The sequence below is a fragment of the Pecten maximus genome, chromosome 2 (genome assembly GCF_902652985.1).
Source record: "Pecten maximus chromosome 2, xPecMax1.1, whole genome shotgun sequence".
NCBI classification, from domain to species: Eukaryota; Metazoa; Mollusca; class Bivalvia; order Pectinida; family Pectinidae; genus Pecten; species Pecten maximus.
This window is the reverse complement of record NC_047016.1, coordinates 184294-207016: the sequence shown is the minus strand read 5'-3', so window position 1 is coordinate 207016 and position 22723 is coordinate 184294. Positions and strand designations below refer to the sequence as shown.

General features: G+C 36.2%; 1 protein-coding gene across 1 annotated transcript in view; it reads left to right on the top strand.

Moving 5' to 3' along the window:
- The window catches only part of LOC117344096 (GTPase-activating Rap/Ran-GAP domain-like protein 3), a 135525-nt gene that overhangs the window by 80234 nt on the left and 32568 nt on the right, over positions 1 to 22723 (top strand). Inside the window, exons 15-23 of the mRNA XM_033906748.1 lie at positions 5024 to 5119; positions 10224 to 10298; positions 12356 to 12419; positions 15745 to 15792; positions 16319 to 16417; positions 17800 to 17913; positions 18134 to 18297; positions 19069 to 19221; positions 20461 to 20527. Coding sequence (XP_033762639.1) covers positions 5024 to 5119; positions 10224 to 10298; positions 12356 to 12419; positions 15745 to 15792; positions 16319 to 16417; positions 17800 to 17913; positions 18134 to 18297; positions 19069 to 19221; positions 20461 to 20527 — 880 coding nt within the window. The remainder of the gene's footprint in view (positions 1 to 5023; positions 5120 to 10223; positions 10299 to 12355; positions 12420 to 15744; positions 15793 to 16318; positions 16418 to 17799; positions 17914 to 18133; positions 18298 to 19068; positions 19222 to 20460; positions 20528 to 22723) is intronic.

The following is a 22723-nucleotide window of genomic DNA, read 5'->3' as shown; positions in this document are numbered from 1 at the left end:
TTCATGTTATTATTCGTAGTATTGTATATTTGGTTCTAGTGAAGGTAATCGTGTTTGATTCTGTAATGGTTATTAACTGATCAATAGTCACTGGGTGGTCATTATATATAAGTTACGTGTTATCGTATTACGAGCTTCATACACACATCTTCAAAATGATCTGAACAGGCGCCGATAATCTATATATGTGGATGTGCGACTCTAATGAGAATGAAACCCTTGCCTTGTTTCGCTAGCTGATTGATTTTATCCACAAGGATGTTTGATATGTGTTCACGGCGACCTTATACTTTCTCTGTTGACTGGCATGTAGGGTTAAATTGTTTGTTGATGGTTCCTATCACTGTACTTACAATGCTATTCTATCCTGTCGTTATTGCTTTATGGCATGTAGGGTTAAATTGTTTGTTGATGGTTCCTTTCACTTTACTTACAATGCTATTCTATCCTGTCGTTATTGCTTTATGGCGTGTAGGGTTAAATTGTTTGTTGATGGTTCCTTTCACTTTACTTACAATGCTATTCTATCCTGTCGTTATTGCTTTATGGCATGTAGGATTGAATTGTTTGTTGATGGTTCCCATCACTGTACTTACAATGCTATTCTATCCTGTCGTTATTGCTTTATGGCATGTAGTATCCTACATCGATTATATATAAAGAGTTCGCGAAACATTTCTACCGTTTTCGCCTTCCACAAGCCTTGGCATTTTTGACTGAATTCACATACCCGTGTATGTACTGGCACACCCTGAACTGTCATTTTATCATCATTTTAAACACACCGTAAAATGCCTACATATTGAGGAAACCGTATTCAAAATCAATAAACGGTGGTCAATGATAAAAAAAATCTAGATTTACATGCAAACCATTGAGAATTACAAAAGGAATGAGACCTGAGTATGCGTGCTTTATTGATCACGCCTGCCAAACAAATTCAGAGAAAATCAAAACGAGAAGAAGGCTGGTTAGATAGAAAAAACATATTACTATCAAAAAAAAATGGATAAATAACAATTTAGAAATCATTACGTTTATCATACAGGTTAGTCGTAAGTATAGCTGTAAGTAAAGCGACCGATGTTAAAGAGTCCCTGGGTCATATTCAAATGAACATTGAACCAACCCATCAACATGCGATTGCCAAAATATTTACCATAATCCTTTTCCCCGACAATCATTTTGTTCGAATATATTAAATCAATAATAACTGAATGTCCCTAACCCCAGCTAAACAAAGATGACCGCCCTAATCTAATAAAACGGAGATAAATTAGCTGTTCTATAACAACCTTATGGTTTACCAACATAACGGGGGGTTAACCAACATAACGGCGATATATAGGTGATTAATATGTTTACCAACATAAAGGGGATATATAAGTGATCAACAGGTTAACCAACATAACGAGGATACATAGGTGATTAATAGGTTAACCAACATAACAGGGATATATAGGTTATTAATAGGTTAACCAACATAACGGGGACATATAGGTGATTAATAGGTTTACCAACATAACGGCGATATATAGGTGATTGATAGGTTAACCAACATAACGGGGACATATAGGTGATTAATAGGTTAACCAACATAACGGGGATATATAGGTGATTAATATGTTTACCAACATAACGGGGACATATAGGTGATTAATAGGTTAACCAACATAACGGGGATACATAGGTGATTAATAGGTTTACCAACATAACGGGGATATATAGGTGATTAATAGGTTAACCAACATAACGGGGATACATAGGTGATTAATAGGTTAACCAACATAACGGGGATACATAGGTGATTAATAGGTTAACCAACATAACGGGGATACATAGGTGATTAATAGGTTTACCAACATAACGGGGACATATAGGTGATTAATAGGTTAACCAACATAACGGGGATACATAGGTGATTAATAGGTTAACCAACATAACGGGGACATATAGGTGATTAATAGGTTAACCAACATAACGGGGATACATAGGTGATTAATAGGTTAACCAACATAACGGGGATATATAGGTGATTAATATGTTTACCAACATAACGGGGACATATAGGTGATTAATAGGTGAACCAACATAACGGGGATACATAGGTGATTAATAGGTTTACCAACATAACGGGGATATATAGGTGATTAATAGGTTAACCAACATAACGGGGATACATAGGTGATTAATAGGTTAACCAACATAACGGGGATACATAGGTGATTAATAGGTTAACCAACATAACGGGGATACATAGGTGATTAATAGGTTTACCAACATAACGGGGATATATAGGTGATTAATAGGTTAACCAACATAACGGGGACATATAGGTGATTAATAGGTTAACCAACATAACGGGGATATATAGGTGATTAATAGGTTAACCAACATAACGGGGATATATAGGTGATTAATAGTTTTACCAACATAACGGGGATATATAGGTGATTAATTTGTCAATCAACGTGGCGGGATTACCAGACTGGCTTGAAGGTTAACTAAAATGGCGGGATAACCCTATCGTCTTAATGGTTAACCAAAGGAGGGGGCTAACCAAATCGTCTTAATGGTTAACCAAAGGGACGGGATAACCCTATCGTTTTAATGGTTAACCATGGGGGCGGGATAACCATATCGTCTTAATGGTTAACCAAAGGGACGGGATAACCCTATCGTCTTAATGGTTAACCAAAGGGACGGGATAACCCTATCGTCTTAATGGTTAACCAGGGGGGTGGGATAACCCTATCGTCTTAATGGTTAACCAAAGGGACGGGATACCCCTATCGTCTTAATGGTTAACCAAAGGGACGGGATAACCCTATCGTCTTAATGGTTAACCAGAGGGGCGGGATAACCCTATCGTCTTATTGGTTAACCAAACGAGCGGGATAACCAAATCGTCTTAATGGTTAATCAGAGGGGCGGAATTACCTGGTTGTCTTAATGGTTAACCAAAGGGGCGGAATTACCTGGTTGTCTTAATGGTTAACCAAAGCGGAGGAATTACCTGGTTGTCTTAATGGTTAACCAGGGGGGGGGGGGGGGGGGGGGGGGATAGGGATAACCAAATTGTCTTAATGGTAAATCAAAGTGGCGGGATAACCAAATCGTCTTAATGGTGAACCAAAGGTTGTCTTAATGGTTAATCAAAGGGGCGGGATAACAAAATTTTCATAATGGTTAACCAAAGGGGCGGAATTACCTGGTTGTCTTAATGGTTAACCAAAGTGGCGGAATTACCTGGTTGTCTTATGGTTAGTCAAAGTGGCGGGAAAACCTTATCGTCTTAATGGTTAACCAAAGGGGCGGGATAACCAAATCGTCTTAATGGTTAATCAAAGGTGCGGGATAACCAAATCTTCTTAATGGTTAACCAGACGGGCGGAATTACCTGATTGTCTCAATGGTTAATCAAAGTGGCGGAAAAACCCTATCGTCTTAATGGTTAACCAAAGGGACGGGATAACCCTATCGTCTTAATGGTTAACTAAAGGGACGGGATAACCCTATCGTCTTAATGGTTAACCAAACGAGCGGGATAACCAAATCGTCTTAATGGTTAATCAAAGGGGCGGAATTACCTGGTTGTCTTAATGGTTAACTAAAGCGGAGGAATTACCTGGTTGTCTTAATGGTTAACTAAAGCGGAGGAATTACCTGGTTGTCTTAATGGTTAACCAGGGGGGGGGGGGGGGGGGGGGGATAACAAATTTGTCTTAATGGTTAATCAAAGGGGCGTGATAACAAAATTTTCATAATGGTTAACCAAAGGGGCGGAATTACCTGGTTGTCTTAATGGTTAACCAAAGGGGCGGGATAACCTGGTTGTCTTATGGTTAGTCAAAGTGGCGGGAAAACCTTATCGTCTTAATGGTTAACCAAAGGGGCGGGATAACCAAATCGTCTTAATGGTTAATCAAAGGTGCGGGATAACCAAATCTTCTTAATGGTTAACCAGACGGGCGGAATTACCTGATTGTCTTAATGGTTAATCAAAGTGGCGGGATAACCAAATCGTCTTAATGGATAACCAAAGGTCGTCTTAATGGTTAATCAAAGGGGCGGGATAACCAAATCTTCCTAATGGTTAACCAAAGGAGCGGGATAACCATATCGTCTTAATGGTTAACCAAAGGAGCGGGATAACCCTATCGTCTTAATGGTTAACCAGGGGGGCGGGATAACCCTATCGTCTTAATGGTTAACCAGGGGGGCGGGATAACCCTATCGTCTTAATGGTTAACCAGGGGGCGGGATAACCCTATCGTCTTAATGGTTAACCAAAGGGACGGGATAACCCTATCGTCTTAATGGTTAACCAGGGGGGCGGGATAACCCTATCGTCTTAATGGTTAACCAAAGGGACGGGATAACCAAATTGTCTTAATGGTTAATCAAAGGGGCGGGATAACCAAATCTTCATAATGGTTAACCAAAAGGGCGGAATTACCTGGTTGTCTTAATGGTCACCAAAGCGGCGGAATTACCTGGTTGTCTTAATGGTTAACCAAAGGGGCGGAATTACCTGGTTGTCTTAATGGTTAATCAAAGTGGCGGGATAACCTTGGCGTTTATATGGTTAACCAAAGGGGTGGGATGACCTGGTAGTCGTAATGGTTTACTTAAGTGGCGTGATTACCTGGAAGTCTTAATGGTTTAATAAATTGATTAGATCTGCGAGTCCTTGATTGGTCTGACACATAAAAATATCATTAAATTCTGTGAATCCCGATGAATATGACGCAGGTTACATATCTGAAAGTTCTGTGAGACCTGGTATATCTTGCCAAAACATCACATCAGGACACTCTGTGAGTCGTGGTGAGTCTTGCCCATTTAATATATTTGATATAATGTATTCTGGGTACCATTGATAACGCGTGCTCGACAACTCTTGACATAAACACCATGATGTAGGTCGTATTAGGTATAACATAAAATGTACAGTACGTTTGTATACGTCAACTATCAAATCAAATGTAAATATAATGAAGACCTTATTAATTATATCCAGTTATACAGGAGAGCATTTAGTGACGTCATACAGGACACACACAGTACCCGCCACAAAGAGGACGCGCGACGGGTCGAATTTGTCAGAATTGGACAAGTAAGTATTAACACTTGATGTAATGCTTAGAATCAATAAAACAGTTTGTAAGGTCACTATGACAGCGTATGATATCAGCAGGATAGCGTGTGAAGAAAGTATAAACAGTATTGAGTCATTTCGGCAGTGTGTTACGTCAGTAGGATAGTGTATGGTTTCAGAAGGACAAAGTATGAAGTCAATAAAAGAGTTTGTAATGTTGAAGGACAACTCGTAAGTCATTAGGCGTTTGTGTTGCGTAAGTAGGATATAGTGTAATGTCAGTAGGGCAGCATGTAGAAGTCTGTAGGATGGTAAGGTAAATAGAACAGTGTCTTAGATCAGAAGGGCAGTGTACTATGTCAATATTGTATAAGGTCAGCAGAAGGAGAGTGTGGATTCACAGCATGTTATGTCAGTAAAATCTGTATGAGAGTGAGAACTGGGAGTAGGACAATGTGTAATGTCAATCATCCAATGTGTAACATTAATCATCCGATGTGTAACGTCAGTCATCCAATGTGTAACGTTAGTCATCTAATGTGTAACGTTAGTCATCCAATGTGTAACGTTAATCATCGAATGTGTAACATTAGTCATCCAATGTGTAACGTTAGTCATCCAATATGTTACGTTAGTCATTCAATGTGTAACATTAATCATCCAATGCGTAATGTTAGTCATCAAATGTGTAACGTTAGTCATTCAATGTGTAACATTAATCATCCAATGTGTAACGTTAATCATCCAATGGGTAACGTTAGTCATCAAATGTGTAAGGTTAGTCATCCAATGTGTAACGTTAGTTATTCAATGTTTAACGTTAGTCATCCAATGTGTAAAGTTAGTCATCCAATGTTTAACGTTAGTCATCCAATGTGTAAGGTTAATCACCGAATGTATAACGTCAGTCATCCAATGTGTAACGTTAGTCATCTAATGTGTTACGTTAGTCATCCAATGTGTTACGTCAGTCATCTAATGTGTAACGTTAGTCATCCAATGTTTAACGTTAGTCATCCAATGTGTAACGTTAGTCATCTAATGTGTAACGTCAGTCATCCAATGTGTAACGTTAGTCATCCAATGTGTAACGTTAGTCATCTAATGTGTTACGTTAGTCATCCAATGTGTAACGTTAGTCATCTAATGTATAACGTCAGTCATCCAATGTGTAACGTTAGTCATCAAATGTGTAACGTTAGTCATCCAATGTGTTACGTTAGTCATCCAATGTGTTACGTCAGTCATCTAATTAGTAACGTTAGTCATCTAATGTGTAAAGTTAGTCATCCAATGTGTAACGTTAGTCATCCAATGTGTAACGTTAGTCATCCAATGTGTAACGTTGGTCATCCAATGTGTAACGTTAGTCATCTAATGTGTTACGTTAAACATCCGATGTGTTACGTCAGTCATCTAATTAGTAACGTTAGTCATCTAATGTGTAAAGTTAGTCATCTAATGTGTAACGTTAGTCATCTAATGTGTAACGTCAGTCATCCAATGTGTAACGTTAGTCATCCAATGTGTAACGTTAGTCATCTAATGTGTAACGTTAGTCATCTAATGTGTTACGTCAGTCATCTAATTAGTAACGTTAGTCATCTAATGTGTAAAGTTAGTCATCCAATGTGTAACGTTAGTCATCCAATGTGTAACGTTAGTCATCCAATGTGTAACGTTAGTCATCCAATGTGTAACGTTAGTCATCCAATGTGTAACGTTAGTCATCCAATGTGTAACGTTAGTCATCTAATGTGTTACGTTAGTCATCCAATGTGTTACGTCAGTCATCTAATTAGTAACGTTAGTCATCCAATGTGTAAAGTTAGTCATCTAATGTGTAACGTTAGTCATCTAATGTGTAACGTCAGTCATCCAATGTGTAACGTTAGTCATCCAATGTGTAACGTTAGTCATCTAATGTGTAACGTCAGTCATCTAATGTGTAACGTTAGTCATCCAATGTGTAACGTCAGTCATCTAATGTGTAACGTTAGTCATCCAATGTGTAACGTCAATCATCCAATGTGTAACATTAGTCATCCAATGTGTAACGTTAGTCATCCAATGTGTAACGTTAGTCATCCAGTGTGTAACGTTAGTCATCCAATGTGTAACGTCAGTCATCCAATGTGTAACGTTAATCATCCGATGTGTAACGTCAGTCATCCAATGTGTAACGTCAGTCATCCAGTGTGTAACGTTAGTCATCTAATGTGTAACGTTAGTCATCTAATGTGTAACGTCAGTCATCCAATGTGTAACGTTAGTCATCTAATGTGTTACGTCACACATCCAATATGTAACGTTAGTCATCTAATGTGTAACGTTAGTCATCTAATGTGTAACGTCAGTCATCTAATGTGTAACGTTCGTCATCCAATGTGTAACATTAATCATCCAATGTGTAACGTCACTCATTCAATGTGTAACGTTAGTCATCCAATGTGTAACGTTTATCATCCAATGTGTAACGTTAATCATCCAATGTGTAACGTTAGTCATTCAATGTGTAACGTTAGCCATCCAATGTGTAACGTTAGTCATCCAATGTTTAACGTTAATCATCCAATGTGTAACGTTAGTTATTCAATGTCTAACGTTAGTCATCCAATGTGTAACGTTAGTCATCCAATGTGTAACGTTAGTCATCCAATGTGTAACGTTAGCCATCCGATGTGTAACGTTAGTCATCTAATGTGTAACATAAGTCATCTAATTTGTAACGTTAGTCATCCAATGTGTAACGTTAGTCATCTTATGTGTAACGTCAGTCATCCAATGTCTAACGTTAGTCATCCGATGTGTAACGTCAGTCATCTAATGTGTAACGTTAGTCATCCAATGTGTAACGTCAATCATCCAATGTCTAACGTTAGTCATCCAATGTGTAACGTTAGTCATCCAATGTGTAAAGTTAGTCATCTAATTTGTAACGTTAGTCAACCAATGTGTATCGTTAGTCATCTAATGTGTATCGTCAGTCATCCAATGTGTAACGTTAGTCATCCAATGTGTAACGTTGGTCATCCAATGTGTAACATTAGTCATCCAATGTGTAACGTTAGTCATCCAATGTGTATCGTTAGTCATCTAATGTGTAACGTCAGTCATCCAATGTGTAACGTTAGTCATCTAATGTGTAACGTCAGTCATCTAATGTGTAACGTTCGTCATCCAATGTGTAACATTAATCATCCAATGTGTAACGTCACTCATTCAATGTGTAACGTTAGTCATCCAATGTGTAACGTTTATCATCCAATGTGTAACGTTAATCATCCAATGTGTAACGTTAGTCATTCAATGTGTAACGTTAGCCATCCAATGTGTAACGTTAGTCATCCAATGTTTAACGTTAATCATCCAATGTGTAACGTTAGTTATTCAATGTCTAACGTTAGTCATCCAATGTGTAACGTTAGTCATCCAATGTGTAACGTTAGTCATCCAATGTGTAACGTTAGCCATCCGATGTGTAACGTTGGTCATCTAATGTGTAACATAAGTCATCTAATTTGTAACGTTAGTCATCCAATGTGTAACGTTAGTCATCTTATGTGTAACGTCAGTCATCCAATGTCTAACGTTAGTCATCCGATGTGTAACGTCAGTCATCTAATGTGTAACGTTAGTCATCCAATGTGTAACGTCAATCATCCAATGTCTAACGTTAGTCATCCAATGTGTAACGTTAGTCATCCAATGTGTAAAGTTAGTCATCTAATTTGTAACGTTAGTCAACCAATGTGTATCGTTAGTCATCTAATGTGTATCGTCAGTCATCCAATGTGTAACGTTAGTCATCCAATGTGTAACGTTGGTCATCCAATGTGTAACATTAGTCATCCAATGTGTAACGTTAGTCATCCAATGTGTATCGTTAGTCATCTAATGTGTAACGTCAGTCATCCAATGTGTAACGTTAGTCATCCAATGTGTAACGTTAGTCATCCAATGTGTAACGTCAGTCATCCAAGTGTAACGTCAGTAAGACAGTGTGTAACGTCAGTAAGACAATGTGTAACGTCAATAAGACAGTGTGTAACGTCAGTAAGACAGTATGTAACGTCAGTAAGACAACATGTAACGTCAATGGGACAATGTGTAGCGTAAGTACGACAGTGTGAAACGTCAGTAAGACAGTATGTAACGTCAATAAGACAACATGTAACGTCAGTAAGACAGTGTGTAACGTCAGTAAGACAGTATGTAACGTCAGTAAGACAGTTTGTAACGTCAGTACGACAACGTGTAACGTCAGTAAGAAAGAGTGTAACGTCAGTAATACAGTGTGTAACGTCAGTAAGACAGTGTGTAACGTCATTAAGACAGTGTGTAACGTCAGTAGGACAATGTGTTATGTCAGTAAGACAGTGTGTAACGTCAGTAAGACAGTGTGTAACGTCAGTAGGACAATGTGTTACGTCAGTAATACAGTGTCTAACGTTATTAAGACAGTGTGTAACGTCAGTAGGACAATGTGCAACGTCAGTAAGATAGTATGTAACGTTAGTAAGACAGTGAGTAACGTCAGTAAGACAATGTGTAACGTCAGTGGGACAATGTGTAGCGTCAGTACGACAGTGTGAAACGTCAGTAAGACAGTATGTAACGTCAGTAAGACAACATGTAACGTCAATGGGACAATGTGTAGCGTAAGTACGACAGTGTGAAACGTCAGTAAGACAGTATGTAACGTCAATAAGACAACATGTAACGTCAGTAAGACAGTGTGTAACGTCAGTGAGACAGTGTGTAACGTCAGTAAGACAGTGTGTAACGTCAGTAAGACAGTGTGTAACGTCAGTGAGACAGTGTGTAACGTCAGTAAGACAGTGTGTAACGTCAGTAAGATAGTATGTAACGTCAGTAAGACAGTGTGTAACGTCAGTGAGACAGTGTGTAACGTCAGTAAGACAGTGTGTAACGTCAGTGAGACAGTGTGTAACGTCAGTAAGACAATGTGTAACGTCAGTAAGACAGTTTGTTGACAAGACAATATATTTAGACAATAGCTAGGTTTGGTTTACATTAATCATTTATTTATTTATTGATTTTCTGCTTTCATTCATAGGTACTCTATAGTAAATATGTCTTTTTGTACACATATTTTCAGACTCTTAAACTCAAAACTATCATTAAAGGAGATGCTCCGACGAGTTTGATAACAACTGGGATCCTCAAAAGAGAGGTATTTTCTTTGATGTTTAAAGCATTGATTTGTTTGTCTTCTTTTTGTTAGGTCACATGAGTCGAATTGTAATCGACTTTTGCTCGTCGGTGTGCATCGTCCATCGCACAATGGCCGTCCTGCGTCTTCCGTCAGTAAACATTTACACTTTTGATATTCTTCTCAACCCATTTCTGTGGAACTATAAGGGCAAAAGAATAAGGTCAAAGGTAAACCCCAAATCGTGAATCCCTCGGGCCTGGAACTTTGAAGGGCCCAAAAAGGAAAACTGTCCGAAATTAGAACTGATCTGTCCTGTCATGACAAAAAAAATAAATGTTCTTCATAGATGAAAATGTCTCCAGATGTTCACCAGAATTGTGAATTCATGATCCCCGTATTTCAAACTCTGCCTCGGGAGATATTGTTCACAAGTGATCAATCAGAACACTACTTACGAGCGACAATGGGGGAAAATACGATTTTCTCCGGCATATTATAAGTCACAATTCAAGATAGAATATACAACGTCGCGATTTGGCGTACTTTTGTGAGTCATTGACAGGGGACCACAATTAACTCTGGGGGAGATTAAGCTTCCTCTGTATATTTTGCTATAAAATGTAATAAAAAGAATATCTAACACTATGTGAAGTAATCTATTGCTTAATTGCTACTTGTACTTATTCTTAAATCAAACTTGAGTAGATTTATCTATATCAGATGGAAGTTCGACAGTAAATACATATTGGTCCTAAATGCCCCCTGTGGTTAGAAGAACGGTGTCAAAAATGATTAAATGTGACCATTAAAGCTCTTTTGGTCCTATTTAAATCTAAATGATTAAATTCGTTTTAAAACTTAGTACAGGTTTTTAAACTGTTGAATTTTAATTTTTGTATCCCATCTTCCATATAAGGGTACAACGTGGACACGTTAACGTGGAGTTATAATTTATGCTAAGATATAAGCAGGTTTGTCCAAATATGGACTTACATATACTTTGAACAAGACGCATCGCATTAGGTAAACGAGTAATTGGTCCCTAACAAGGATTTGAGGAGGAGATGGGTGCATCGTAAATTTCATATTATACTCCTATTATAAAAACAAGAAGGTTAAATTGTTAACATTGCCGTTCAAGGCAGTATTCAAAGTAAGCTTGGAAAAATGTGGCAGAAATGAGCTTTACACCAAAATGGAAGAGCCAAGGAGCCTAAGACAGTGGATCTTTAAAGATCAAGGGGTGTTAACATAATACATGTGGTAAACGACCTTAAGTTAACTCTTCAGTATCAACACATGTCATGATGTGTTAGTAATGAAGATATTTATTTACTATGAGAACCTCAACTTATTGTCGTGTCCTTCCAAATTCGAGGATGGAAAGCGTAATCAATAGCCCATTGTATCTATGATTCGGATATATGAAAACAACTTTTAGATACTTTTGAAAAGCTTGTACATTGCAAGTGATCAATTCCGTGCCGTCATCTATTGTATCCTGAAATCAGAGGAAGTTAGTCATGTAATATAGAAGTTGATTGGTGAACATGGACTTTGGAGTAGAAGGGAATTTTAATAATCTGATCAGCAGAATATAAAAAGTGCATGTGTTTTCTTCAGACTTAGTGGGTTTTTTTGTTTTTTACTTTTTTTCGAGTAAACTGCATATTATTTGTGAATGTTTGGTCATTAATCGCTTGATGACATATTTTAAAACAGGACGAAAGGAAAAACCAGAGAATAAAATGCACTTATAATCAAATCTATAATCCACCATTTTGTAAATTTGAAAGTTAGAGACCTGTATTAATAGGTCTCCTTATGCCCTACACTCGTAGATATAAGTTTCCTTATTATTTTCATGATTTTTGTTTTCATCTATATCTCTTCATTAACATTTTAAGTTGAAGTATAATTCAACCAAGTTTTATATTACGGGTAAGACACCAACGAAATGTGATATCCAATTAATTAAATGGTTATGTCCGAAACGTAGTTTCCGTTCTTCATACAAGTAAATGCCTTTGCTAAGTTCTTCCAATACTAATGCACTCTACCTTTTATTGCTACAGCCATGGGAGCCACAAGAAATACATATGGATTTCCAGCATCATATATATTGTGGTGACTCATGGGGTAAGTTTGTATATAAAATATAATTATATATTGTGAAGGCTCATGTGGTAAGTTTGTATATAAAATATAATTATCTATTGTGAAGGCTCATGTGGTAAGTCTGTATATAAAACATCACATATATTGTGGTAATGAATGGGTTTAATGTGTATATAAAACATCACATATATCGCGGTAATGAATGGGTTTAATGTGTATATAAAATATCACATATATTGTGGTAATGGATGGGTTAATGTGTATATAAAACATCACATATATTGTGGTAATGGATGGGTTTTATGTGTATATAAAACATCACATATATCGCGGTAATGGATGGGTTAATGAGTATATAAAATATCACATATATTGTGGTAATGGATGGGGTAAATGTGTATATAAAACATCACATATATCGCGGTAATGAATGGGTTTAATGTGTATATAAAACATCACATATATTGTGGTAATGGATGGGTTTTATGTGTATATAAAACATCACATATATCGCGGTAATGAATGGGTTTAATGTGTATATAAAACATCACATATATCGCGGTAATGAATGGGTTTAATGTGTATATAAAACATCACATACATTGTGGTAATGAATGGGTTTAATATGTATATAAAATATCACATATATTGTGGTAATGGATGGGTTAATGTGTATATAAAACATCACATATATTGTGGTAATGAATTGGTTTAATATGTATATAAAATCTCACATATATTGTGGTAATGGATGGGTTAATGTGTATATAAAATATCACATATATTGTGGTAATGAATGGGTTTAATATGTATATAAAATATCACATATATTGTGGTAATTGATGGGTTTAATGTGTATATAAAACATCACATATATTGTGGTAATGGATGGGTTGATATGTATATAAAATATCACATATATTGTGGTAATTGATGGGTTTAATGTGTATATAAAACATCACATACATTGTGGTAATTGATGGGGTAAATGTGTATATAAAACATCACATATATTATGGTAATGGATGGGTTTTATGTGTATATAAAATATCACATTTTTTGTGGTAATTGATGAGGTAAATGTGTTTATAAAACATCACATATATTGTGGTAATTGATGGGTTTAATGTGTATATAAAATATCACATATATTGTGGTAATTGATGGGGTAAATGTGTATATAAAACATCACATACATTGTGGTAATTGATGGGGTAAATGTGTATATAACACATCACATATATTGTGGTAATGAATGGACTTAATGTGTATATAAAGCATCACATATATTGTGGTAATGGATGGGTTTATGTGTAGATAAAACATCATATATATAATGGTAATTGATGGAGTAAATGTGTAAATAAAACATCACATATATTGGGTTATTGATGGGGTAAATGTGTATATAAAACATCACATCTATTGTGGTAATTGATGAGTTTAATATGTATATAAAATATCACATATATTGTGGTAATGGATGGGTTTTATGTGTATATAAAACATCACATATATTGTGGCAATTGATGGGTTTAATGTGTATATAAAACATCATATATATTGTGGTAATTGATGGGGTAAATGTGTATATAAAACATCACATATATTGTGGTAATTGATGAGGTAAATGTGTATATAAAACATCACATTTTTTGTGGTAATTGATGGGGTAAATGTGTATATAAAACATCACATATATTGTGGTAATTGATGAGGTAAAAGTGTATATAAAATATCACATATATTGTGGTAATGGATGGGTTTAATGTGTATATAAAACATCACATATATTATGGTAATGGATGGGTTTTATGTGTGTATAAAATATCACATATATTGTGGTTATTGATGGGTTTAATGTGTATATAAAACATCACATATATTATGGTAATTGATGGGGTAAATGTGTATATAAAACATCACATATATTGTGGTAATTGATGAGGTAAATGTGTATATAAAACATCACATATATTGTGGTAATGGGTGGGTTTAATGTGTACAGTATATAAAATATCACATATATTATGGTAATTGATGAGGTAAATGTGTATATAAAACATCACATATATTGTGGTAATTGATGGGTTTAATGTGTATATAAAACATCACATATATTGTGGTAATCGATGGGGTAAATGTGTATAATAAAACATCACATATATTATGGTAATTGATTGGGTAAATGTGTATATAAAATATCACATATATTGTGGTAATTGATGGGGAAGTCTGCACAACACATATTCTATAATATCCAATTTGGTGATTGATGTAATAAATGTGTATGTAAAATATCATGTTCATTGTGATGATTAATTGGAAAGTTTGAATATTAAACAGCATACTCATTCTGGTATTTTAGGGGAAACATCATATTCACTGTGGCGGATGTTTGGGAAAGTCTGTTATAAACATCATATTCACTGTGGATTTGTAAAGAGAATGTATGTTTGTTAAACATCATCTTAATTGTTGTGATTGATGATGAAAGTGTCTATGTTTAACATCAAATTTATTATGTTGGTTGATGGGGAAAGTCTGTGTGCTTAACATCATATTAATTGTGGTGATTGGATGTTAAACGTATTATTGGTGGTGGTTGATTCTTAAACATCATGTCTTTTTCAATGTTTGATGGAGGAAGCCTGTATACTAAACATCAAATTTAATTGTTTTGGTTGACGGGGAAAGTCTGAATGATCAACTTCATATTCATTTTGGTGCTGACTTCTGAAAGTTTGTATGTAAAACATTATAAAAATTGTAGTGGTCGATGCGGAATTTCTGTATGTTTAACATCATATTAATTGTGTTTGTTGATGTAGAAAGTTTGTATGGTAAAGAAAATATTAATTGTGATGGTTGTTTGGGAAAGTCTATATATTTAACATTATATTTATTATGTTGGTTGATGGGAAATGTCTGTATACTAAACATATTAATTGTGGTGGATAATGGGGAAAGCCTTATATTAAACATCATATTCATCGTGGTGTTTGTATACTAAACATCCTATTCATTGTGGTGTTTGTATGTTAAACACCATATTCATTGTGGTGTTTGTATACTAAACATCATATTCATTGTGGTGTTGGTATGTTAAACATCATATTCATTGTGGTGTTTGTATGTTAAACATCATATTCATTGCGGTGTTTGTATGTTAAAAATCATATTCATTGTGGTGTTTGTATATTAAACATCATATTCATTGTGGTGTTTGTATGTTAAACATCATATTCATTGTGGTGTTTGTATGTTAAACATCACTAGTAATGTGTTTACACGGAACGAGGGATATGTTTCATTGTTTATGATGCTGATGTATTGCTGTTGATAGGAGACAAACTGGTGCTCGCGACGGATGCAGGAACTGTGGTGCTAGAAGGTATGGTAAAATATGAGAAAATGTGAGAATGATAAATGTATGTACCGTATTTTAGTCTGGTGGTTCCGTGCATTTAAAAAAAAAATGAAAAATACCGATTCAACCAGTCGAATGGAAAAAGTTAATTGATAATCAACACACTTGAATTACAAATCCATTCACTCATTACAAAATTTTTTAGTTATTTAGAAATTTGTATATTAACTAGCTTGGCGAAATTTCATTGACAGACACTGATCTAAAGTCCTCGTGTATCTAAATTTCCAGGTCATAGTTGTCAATGCTGTTAGGTCATTGCAACTGTAATTGAATAGTAATAGTTTACATACGTTACTAAATAGAAGTTACAAATGAATCAATCGTTTGAGGTGGACAAACTTTTGTGAAAATTACACATTTTACAACATCCATGTTATCAACATACTTGGACAACTTGGTAAATGTTAAAGACAATATTTAGGTTTTGTACGTGCGTATCAATACGGTTACACTGTATGAATAATAAAAATCCAATGTCTCTTTCCAGAGGGCCTACCGCCTCGGACAATATTTGATAAAACAGTTTTTGTCAAACAACTGACTATTGTAGAGGCGCATGGCCTCCTGGTACTAAGAAGTGAAAAAGGTAAGGTACTTAATTCATAGCATGTAGATGATTGAATTATAAAGAATAGATAAAAAGTTATTATATTTATTAACACACTGTTGAATATAAGTAAATATGTCCTTGTTTTGTGTAAGATATCAACAAGGACATGCCTCAAGAATGAGTTGGAGTATGGGGTACCACAGTGTATATTACATTACTTTTTTCATCCTTAACATCATATTTAACAACAGCATCTTTAGAATAACGGGGATCAAAAATCATTACTTTAATTGATTACCCAAGAACTCAAGAATTTGCCGTGAAGCAGCAAACACCGATAACTACGAGCAGACGCATACATTCCATTATAACCCAAGAACCATATTATTCGCATTGAAGCTGCACACTGCCTGATAATGACCATATGATCAAACGCAACACTTTCAATAGTTTCCCAAATTTCCATTGCACTTGCATTAGAGATGGCAAAATCCTGATCAAAGCCGTGCCGAACAGGATGATGCCTAAATCCGACGTTTACAGAAACTCAGGAGCTTCCTATAGCCAAAAGCAAGAAATTAAAGATTAAAATCGATAAAATAAAGCTATAAACGAGAATATATTACCTAGTATATAGCTGACCTGTTGAAATGGCTCGCGGGTACTGGACGAAAGTAGAACTTTAAGAACGAAAAGCTAATGGCGACAAAAAATATTAAATGGATAAAGGGAAATAACCCCAGCAAAAATTTAACTTTCCAAAGTATATGGTTTTTAGTTTAAAACAATTTGCTTGATGCATAATCCTCACCCTAATGTACATCCGCCATTACACAGCCCCCTCTCCTGATGGTACCATGATAAGATATCAGTACTTTGTCTAATGTATAACACTAACCCTAATGTACATCCGCCATTACACATCCCCCTCTTCTGAAGGGCATCATGATAAGATATCAGTACTTTGTCTAATGTATAACAATAAGGTACACCGACATTACACAGCCCCCTCCCCTGATGTTTCCATAATATATCAGTACTTTGTCTAATGTATAACAATAAGGTACACCGACATTACACAGCCCCCTCCCCTGATGTTTCCATAATATATCAGTACTTTGTCTATTGTATAACAATAAGGTACACCGACATTACACAGCCCCCTCCCCTGATGTTTCCATAATATATCAGTACTTTGTGTATTGTATAACAATAAGGTACACCGACATTACACAGCCCCCTCCCCTGATGTTTCCATAATATATCAGTACTTTGTGTATTGTATAACAATAAGGTACACCGACATTACACAGCCCCCTCCCCTGATGTTTCCATAATATATCTGTAATTTGTATAACTCTTTTGGAATGTTAGATGTTTCGTCTTATTGTGTCTACTGCTCTGTGATGTTGTAACAGGTAAAGACAGCAAGGTGCATGTCTTTAGACTTCTGGATTTTGAGGGCGAATATAACGAACACACTGTTCGGACCAGACTAGACTGTCGTGACCACAGGCTTGACAGAACCAAGGGTAAGTAGTACGAGATATTTCATGTCATTTGTCAGATTGAGTGGTGTAGCAGCAGGTCCTAATGCAATTGTTGTCGGTTTTTTTCTTTTTTTATTTCTCCTTTTTTTTTTTTTTTTTTACATAACCCGTGTTAAGCGTTTGGACCTGTTCTTAGATAATCGCCATGGTATCGGTGCTCGGTTTGTAAAGTATTCTAACTTACATGAATGTTTGACGACAGGTTGCCATATTTACGCCTTAAGCAGACCTGGAACTAGCCACCTTCGTATGGTAGTAGCGGTTCAGAGACGTTTACTGTTATTCACGTGGAAACACTCCGCCGCCTGGTCTGCCTGGTGTCCAACTGTGGATTTCGAAATAGCAGATGGATTTAGCTTTGTACGGGTGTGTATAATACTGTCACTTATTGCAAATATTAATTCAGTTTTTTAATGTCGGAGCATACAGTCACTGACACCAATAGTAAGTTTTGTACGGATTGGTAGTATACTTCACTTGTGACAAAGATAGATCACCTTTCTAAGGGTCGGTAGTATTATGTCACTCATGATAAAGATATATTCATCTTTGTAGGGTTCAGTAGTATTTTGTCACTCATGACAAAGATATATTCACCTTTGTAATGGTCGGTAGTATAGTGTCACTTATGACAAAGATATATTCACCTTTGTAAGGGTCGGTAGTATTCTGTAACTTATGACAAAGATATATTCACCTTTGTAATGGTCGGTAATATTCACCTTTGTAAGGGTCGGTAGTATTCTGTAACTTATGACAAAGATATATTCACCTTTGTAATGGTCGGTAATATTCACCTTTGTAAGGGTCGGTAATAAACTGTCACTTATGACAAAAATATATTCACCTTTGTAAGGGTCGGTAGTATTCTGTAACTTATGACAAAGATAGATTCAACTTTGCAAGGGTCGTTAGTATACTGCCACTCATGACGAAGATGAGCGTAGCTTTGTATGTGTCGATGGTATATTGTCTCTTTTCATTTCGTATGACATTTTATTATACTACTCTTTACTTTTTAAGTTATGCTGGTCGAGTCTTGTATATAAAAATGTCCTTTGTAATGAATACCCTGATATGTAAGGAGCATTGTGAAATATGCACTAGTATTGCTTGCAATCCTCCCTTCTCACATAGGAACTACACACGGATGACCTGCCAACGATAATCACTCTGATAGACGGAAATAAGGAAGACAACCAGATATGTGTGGGTTATAAAAATCATTTTGACCTGATCAATGAAAAGAATGGTGATACGTTGCAGTTGTACCATGTCGAAGCAAATAAGGTAACACATTAGTTCCTTGTGTACAAAGGCCGTTATATTATGTACTACCAAATAAGGTAGCACATTAGTTCCTTGTGTACAAAGCCCGTTAGATTCTGTACTACCAAACAAGGTAACACATCAGTTCCTTGTGTACAAAGGTCGTTAGATTATGTACTACCAAATAAGGTAACACATAATTTCCTTCTGTACAAAGGCCGGTAGATTATGTACTACCAAATAAGGTAAAACATCAGTTCCTTGTTTACAAAGCCCGTTAGATTCTGTACTACCAAATAAGGTAACACATCAGTTCCTTTTGTACATAGCACGTTAGATTATGTTCTACCAAATAAGGTAACAAGTCATTTCTTTCTGTACAAAGCCCGTTAGATAATGTACTACCAAATAAGGTAAAACATCAGTTCCTTGTTTACAAAGCACGTTAGATTATGTACTACCAAATAAGGTAACACATCAGTTCCTTGTGTACAAAGGTCGTTAGATTATGTACTACCAAATAAGGTAACACATAATTTCCCTTGTGTACATAACCCGTTAGATAATGTACTACCAAATAAGGAAACACATAATTCCCTTCTGTACAAAGCCCGTTGTACTATCAAATAAGGTTACACATAATTTCCTTCTGTACAAAGGCCGGTAGATTCTGTACTACCAAATAAGGTAACACATCAGTTCCTTTTGTACATAGCACGTTAGATTATGTTCTGCCAAATAAGGTAACAAGCCATTTCTTTCTGTACAAAGCCCGTTGTACTACCAAATAAGGTAACACATAATTTCCCTTGTGTACAAAGCCCGTTGTACTATCAAATAAGGTAACACATAATTTCCCTTGTGTACAAACCCGTTAGATGATGTACTACCAAATAAGGTAACACATGAGTTCCTTGTGTACATAACCCGTTAGATTATGTACTACCAAAAAAGGTAACACATCAGTTCCTTGTGTACAAAGCCCGTAAGATAATGTACTACCAAATAAGGTAACACATAATTTCCCTTGTGTACAAAGCCCGTTAGATTAGGTACTACCAAATGCAGCTTCAAAGTCGTATTTCGGTAAATTGTGGCAATGTGTGATATAATAAAACCATGACTTTATAGTGCATTTTTTCTCCCTTTTTTCCTTTCGCTAATTTTGATTAAGCGAAAATTTGATTAGAGGAGGAATGCATGGTTGTCACATACGTGAACGATATATACATATATACATTTAACAAAATTTTTCCATAGGTAAAACTGGTATCAGCTCTTGATATATACGAGGATGAGGAGGCGGAACTGCTGCTGTGTTACAATCGTAAGTGTGGAGTCGCTTACAGAGACTAATATTATACATGAACATTAACTAAATCTGGTTAAATGAGAAACTGTCTGTATTATGTAGTAATAATGTGTGTTATCCTAGCTATCAAGAATTTTGTATGTCTTTACTTACCTGATCCGAGTGGCAAATTAATTTCGTTGTTGTCCGTGGTGCGGGACCAAATAAGTAAACTAGATTCTCATCATTTAAATCGCTACTTGTTCTAAATGACTGAATTGATTTTGATGAAATTTTATCTGAGGTATTATTTGGCAAAGATCCATTTTGTACAAATGGGATGTTTGGATCTCTCGGGGCCGACAGGGGCTGGGCCAAAGGGGGAAATATAGAAACGTAGACAAATCCTTTAGATCACTTCTTGTCCTGAACATAGCATTTGAAGATATACTTTTTGTATAAAAAGAAAGTTTAGTTATCCTGAGGCCAGAGGGGCGATGCAAATTGCGACAAAAAACGTAATTCATCTAAACCGCTGTTAGCTATGAACGACTGAATGGATTTTTTATGAAATTTACCCTTGAGCATTATTGACCGAAGGAGATTCAATACTGTATACATGAGAAATGTTGCTTCTCTGAGGCCTCACTGGGGGGACCAATAGGGAAAATATAGCAAAATATTTTTCAAAATCTTTCCAATCTAAGAATGACAGGATTTAGTCAACGCTTGGTTTGATCCATTGTTGATAGAGACAACCCAAACAATTATGTTATATAGCTTATATCAGAGTATTTTGCTATGATTACTGAAATACCGTGGTGAGCGGTGCAAGTCCTCGGGGCCTCTTGTTTTAATTACTTGCATACACTGCCATTGTACTCGCCTTACCTCTAGTACTGTATCCGTCAGTATATGGTCTGTTTTATAAAATGTAGTCACTTTTGTAACGTATAGCGGCATAATTGACTTTTGTATAGCTCGTTGTAAGTTATCTGATATCACATGTCATCTTAGATTTCATATCCCATGACATTATCTAGGTTAGGTGTTATATCCCGTGCAACCTTTTTTCTGGCATCTCATGCTATCATTCATCTGTTATTTCTTGTCGTCAAACGTCTGGTAACCCATGTTATCACTTGTCTTGATTCCCAAGTATTCCTACGTCTGGTATCACATTTCACCAATGATCTGTTATGCCATGTCACCAACGGTCTGGTTTACCACAGGTCTGGTAAATCATGTCATCATACGTCTGGTATACCGTGTCATCATACGTCTGGTATAGCATGTCATCATACGTCTGGTATACCATGTCATCAAACGGCTGGTATACCATATCATCATACGTCTGGTATACCGAGTCAACATACATCTGATATACCGTGCTATCATACGTCTGCTATACCATGTCATCAAACGTCTGGTATACCATATCATCATACGTCTGGTATACCGAGTCAACATACGTCTGGTATAACATGTCATCATTCGTCTGATATACCGTGTCATCATACATCTGGTATACCATGTCATCATACGTCTGGTATACCATGTCATCATACGTCTGGTATACCGCGTCATCATACATCTGGTATACCGCGTCATCATACATCTGGTATACAATGTCATCATACGTCTGGTATACCGTGTCATCATACGTGTGGTATACCATGTCATCATACGTCTGGTATACCATGTCATCATACGTCTGGTATACCGCGTCATCATACATCTGGTATACAATGTCATCATACGTCTGGTATACCGTGTCATCATACGTCTGGTATACCATGTCATCATACGTCTGGTATACCATGTCATCATACGTCTGATATAACGTGTCATCATACGTCTTGTATACCGTGTCATCATACATCTGATATACCGTGCTATCATACGCCTGGTATACCATGTCATCAAACGTCTGGTATACCATATCATCATACGTCTGGTATACCTTGTCATCATGCGTCTGGTATACGTGTCATCATACGTCTGGTATACCGTGTCATCATACGTCTGATATACCTTGTCATCATACGTCTGGTATACCGTGTCATCATACGTCTGTTATACCATGTCATCATACGTCTGGTATACCATGTCATCATACGTCTGGTATACCGTGTCATCATACGTCTGGTATTCCGTGTCATCATACGTCTGGTATAGCATGCCATCATACGTCTTGTATACCATCTCATCATACGTCTGGTATACCATCTC